General features: G+C 55.9%; 1 protein-coding gene across 5 annotated transcripts in view; it reads right to left on the bottom strand.

Annotated features, from left to right (window-relative positions):
* LOC125632968 (uncharacterized) overlaps window positions 1-4921 on the bottom strand; it is a 33459-nt gene that overhangs the window by 11768 nt on the left and 16770 nt on the right. For all 5 annotated transcript variants that reach the window (XM_075124661.1, XM_075124663.1, XM_075124662.1 and 2 more), the window contains exons 4-6: window positions 3546-3659; window positions 2404-2517; window positions 2020-2133 (exon numbers count right to left, since the gene is read on the bottom strand). In XM_075124661.1, the coding sequence (XP_074980762.1) occupies window positions 2020-2133; window positions 2404-2517; window positions 3546-3659 (342 nt within the window). The remainder of the gene's footprint in view (window positions 1-2019; window positions 2134-2403; window positions 2518-3545; window positions 3660-4921) is intronic.

The raw sequence follows: 4921 nt of genomic DNA, 5'->3' as shown, positions 1-4921 counted from the left end.
TCTGGGCTGGAGCAGGGAGTTGGGGTGCGGGAGGGGGTGGTGGCTCTGGCTGGGGGTGCAGGCTCCTGGGTGGGGCTGGGGACGAGGGGTTTGGGGGAGCAGGAGGGGGTTGTGGGCTGGAGTAGGGGGTTGAGGTACAGGAAGGGGCGGGGGCTCTGGCTGGAGGTGCAGGCTCTGGGGTGGGGCCAGAAATGAGGTGTTCAGGGTGCAGGAGGGGGCTCCAGGCTGGGGCCGAGGGGTTTGGAGTGTGGGAGCAGAATCAGGGCTGTAGTAGGGGGCTGGGGTGCAGGAGTGGTGAGGGCTCCGGCTGGGGGTGCAGGCTCCAGGCTGGGGCCAGAAATGAGCCATGCAGGAGGGGGCTCCAGGCTGGGGCAGTGGGTTGGGGTGCAGAAGGGTGTCCAATAAAAGATATTACCTCACCCACCTTGTCTCTCTAATATCCTGGGACCAACATGACTACAACACCACTGCATTCAGGATTACTTCCTTAGCGTCTCTGATACTATTCAACCTCTACACACAGCCACTAGGAAAACTGGTGCAGGAGGGTTGTGGGGTGCAGGCTCTGGGAGGGGGCTAAGGGCTGGGGTGCGGGCTCTGGGAGGAGTTAGGGTGCGGGAGGGGGTGCAGGAGGGGGATTGGGGCATGGGCTCCAGCTGGGCAGCGCTTACCTCAGGCAGCTCCCAGTCTGCAGTGCAGTGGGGCTAAGGCAGGCTCCCTGCCTGCCCTGGCTCCATTCAGTTCCTGGAAGCGGCTGGCATGTCCGGCCCCTCGGCGGAGGGACCATGGGGGCTCTGCACACCGCCTGCGCCAGCAAGCACTGTCCTCACAACTCCCATTGGCCACGGTTCCTGGCCAATGGGAGCTGCGGAGCCAGCGCTGGGGGCAGAGACAGCGTGCAGAGCTTCCCAGATTGCCCCTCCACCTAGGGGCTGCAGAGACATGCCGGCCACTTCCGGGAGCTGTGCGGAGCTAGGACACAGAGAGCCTGCCGCCTTAGCCCTGCTGCGCCGCCAACCAGACTTTTAACATCCCGATCAGCGGTGCTGACTGGAGCTGCCAGGAACCCTTTTCGACGGGGCGTTCTGGTTGAAAACTGAACGCCTGGTAACCCCAGACTGTACCTGGAATCCGGCTTTCATTTCTAAACACATTGGTGCCAGGATTAGTGAGAGGGTGGGAGGAATTATGGGAAGAGCAACCAAAGTGATCCAGTGTGTCGGGGCGGATTTATGAGCAAAGACTGAAAGCTTTCATGGTCAAGTCCTCAGGCCTGGCATCTGGGGTATGGAGCCCTCTGGAGCTGTGCAGAGCACCTGAGCCCCACCACGCCTGTGGGATTCCGCATCCCCTCCTCAGGAAGGGGCACCTGACCCCTGCTCAGAGCTGCAGTCAGCGACTCTGCTCCATCTGGGTGCCTAGGGACGATGGCAGGGAGGCAGTGAGCATTGGCAGGGCTCATGAGAGCCCATGCAAGGGGCAGGCTCCTCACAGTTGGCCCGACAGACTAAATGGGTCATAGTCCTGGTTAGCAGGCCCAGGACGGAACCGTCAGCTAGGAGCTGACCATGGGGCCCAGCGTCCCCACAAAGTGATCAGAGAGCTGCCCCTCCCAGCCAATGTACTGGCCTTGTCTTATTTCATCTTCAGGACCCTCCCTGGTTGTCCTTGGTCCTTCCCATATGGTGGTCACTGCCATAGCATCTGCTGCCCCCGGGTGGGTTTTATTTTGGGGGCGGGTTACTCCATTGCATAAACTGCCATGTTTCTGGTGCTTTCCCTCTGTTAGGGGGAAATGCTGTGCTCAACTCTGGCCTTAAACCCTTCCTTCCCCCTCCTCTTGTCCTCAGACGGCTCTGGACCCTTGTCCCCCTCTCTCCTGTCACGGCCACTTCCCCCTCACGAGCCTGCAAGAACACTCCCACCCCGCTTCCTCCCCCCGGGGAAGTCCCTGTACGACGCCAGCCCTCCACTCCACCTCCGGCTGCACAGCATTCTGTGAGACTGCTGATAACTCACCAGTGCTGGGCCCTGAGAATATCTCCCCCTCCTCCGAGGCCCCCTGCTCCTCGATGCATAGCTCCTCCTCTCGCTTTATCCGGGACACACAGCTTGGCTGGGAAAATGCACACTCTATTCATGGAAAGAGAAAACAGGCGGCAAGTTGACTTTCTTTTGTGAATCCCCTTTGCCCCCATCGCAGCATCCTTCTGCCCTCCCCTTGCAACAGCCAGCTGCGTGGCTTTTACACAGGACTTCTCTTCCCACGTCTTCTGCTCCCTCTGCCCCTTTTCATAAGAGCTTTCCCGAGCTCTCTAAAGCAGGGGCCTCTCTTTTACCTCACTCCATGCATTCTGTGACGAGATAGCTACAAAAACACTGCTGTTTCAGCCCAGCACTCACCGACTGGGGGTTCAGCCGGGATCTCGCTTTCCTCCGAGTTCTCCTGTCCCTTGATGCAGGGCTCTTCCTCGCCTTCACTCTGGCAGGTCGCGTCAAGCGTATACACCAGCAATTCTACGCATGGGAAAGATAAATCCCATTATGCTGTTCTAACAACTCTACGCTGTATCACGGAATCACAGAATATCAGGGTTGGAAGGGACCCCAGGAGGTCATCGAGTCCAACCCCCTGCTCGAAGCAGGACCCATCCCCAACTAAATCATCCCAGCCAGGGCTTTGTCAAGCCTGACCTTAAAAACCTCTAAGGAAGGAGATTCTACCACCTCCCTAGGTAACGCATTCCAATGTTTCACCACCCTCTTAGTGAAAAAGTTTTTCCTAATATCCAACCTAAACCTCCCCCACTGCAGCTTGAGACCATTACTCCTCGTTCTGTCATCTGCCACCATTGAGAACAGTCTAGAGCCATCCTCTTTGGAACCCCCTTTCAGGTAGTTGAAAGCAGCTATCAAATCCCCCCTCATTCTTCTCTTCTGCAGGCTAAACAATCCCAGCTCCCTCAGCCTCTCCTCATAAGTCATGTGTTCCAGTCCCCTAATCATTTTTGTTGCCCTTCGCTGGACTCTCTCCAATTTATCCACATCCTTCTTGTAGTGTGGGGCCCAAAACTGGACACAGTACTCCAGATGAGGCCTCACCAATGTCGAATAGAGGGGAACGATCACGTCCCTCAATCTGCTCGCTATGCCCCTACTTATACATCCCAAAATGCCATTGGCCTTCTTGGCAACAAGGGCACACTGCTGACTCATATCCAGCTTCTCGTCCACTGTCACCCCTAGGTCCTTTTCCGCAGAACTGCTGCCTAGCCATTCGGTCCCTAGTCTGTAGCTGTGCATTGGGTTCTTCTGTCCTAAGTGCAGGACCCTGCACTTATCCTTATTAAACCTCATCAGATTTCTTTTGGCCCAATCCTCCAATTTGTCTAGGTCCTTCTGTATCCTATAACTGCTAACAAGTCACTGAACTGGAGCTGAAAGCGGTGTCATTGGCAGTTTCACAAACACCTTTGTTTCCTGCTAGATCCCACAGAGAGGACACCACAGAAAGCCCTAAAATAAAGAAGAGAGCACGAGTTTACCTGTGCTGGGCTCTGCAGGGATTCCTCTCTCCTCTGCATCTCCCTTCTCCCCCTCGCAGGGCGCTTCCCCTCGTTCAATCCGCGCCAGAAGGTCAGGTTTGGAGAGTGCATAGTCTATGGATGGAAAAACAGGTCAGCGTTCCCTGGCTCCGTGCAGCATTGAGCAGTAAGAAAGTTTGTTTCAGGGAAGCCTGGCTGTTTAAAAATAGCCAGAGCTCCGCGAACCAGCAGAGCAGCGGGGAACAGCAGAGCAGCACACAGCAGGAGTTTGCCTGGGAGTTTGCCTGGGGTGAGCCCAGTGAGGCTTACATCTTGCCAGCTTCTCTGAGGAAGCTCATAGTAGGAAGGTGATATGGAGGGGGGGTGTTCAGCTATTGTGACCTGCACTGGATGTGCCATGTTTGTCTTTCTTCCACAGGACAGAAGCGACTTTGTCTGTACAAAGTGCAAGCTGGTCTCCATATAGGAAGAGAAGATTGAAGGTCTGAAGCAACAGATATCGACCCTGCGTTGCACACCAGAATCTGAGGATTTCCTGGACAAAAGTCACGATATGCTTCTATGGGCACAAAGCTCTAAAGATTTAGAGCAGGTTGCACAGCGGAGCCAAGAGGCCAGTGAAGAAGTTTGGCAACATGTGACCTCCAGAAGAAGAAGGGGGAATGTCCGGGTACCAGCAACGCAGACACAGGTAAGTAACCGTTTTCGTGTTCTCTCCACAGGTACCATTGCGGAGAGTGGACCAGATGATACGTCTGGGGGGAGAAAGCAGAAGGAGACTCCGCTGGTTGGAAGGCATGAGATGCGCTGTCCTGAGGTTGGGGGTTCCACGACCACCACTCCCAAGAGAAGGAGGTGGGTGGTGGTGGTCGGGGACTGACCTCAGGGGGACTGAGTCATCTATCTGCTGCCCTGACCGGGAAAACAGAAAAGTCTGCTGCTTGCCAGGGGCTAAGATTCACGATGTGACGGAGAGACTGCTGAGACTCATCAAGCCCTCGGATCGCTACCCCTTCCTGCTTCTCCACGTGGGCACAAATGATACTGCCAAGAATGACCTTGAGTGGATCACTGCGGATTACGTGGCTCTGGGAAGGAGGATAAAGGAGTTTGAGGCGCAAGTGGTGTTCTCGTCCATCCTCCCCGTGGAAGGAAAAGGCCGGGGTAGGGACCGTCGAATCGTGGAAGTCAACGAATGGCTACGCAGGTGGTGTCGGAGAGAAGGCTTTGGATTCTTTGACCATGGGATGGTGTTCCATGAAGGAGGAGTGCTGGGCAGAGACGGGCTCCACCTAACGAAGAGAGGGAAGAGCATCTTTGCGAGCAAGCTGGCTAACCTAGTGAGGAGGGCTTTAAACTAGGTTCACCGGGGGAAG

This window comes from Caretta caretta, chromosome 2, assembly GCF_965140235.1.
Source record: "Caretta caretta isolate rCarCar2 chromosome 2, rCarCar1.hap1, whole genome shotgun sequence".
Classification (NCBI taxonomy): Eukaryota; Metazoa; Chordata; order Testudines; family Cheloniidae; genus Caretta; species Caretta caretta.
The sequence above is the reverse complement of the archived record's forward strand: the minus strand, read 5'-3'. Positions and strand labels throughout refer to the sequence as shown.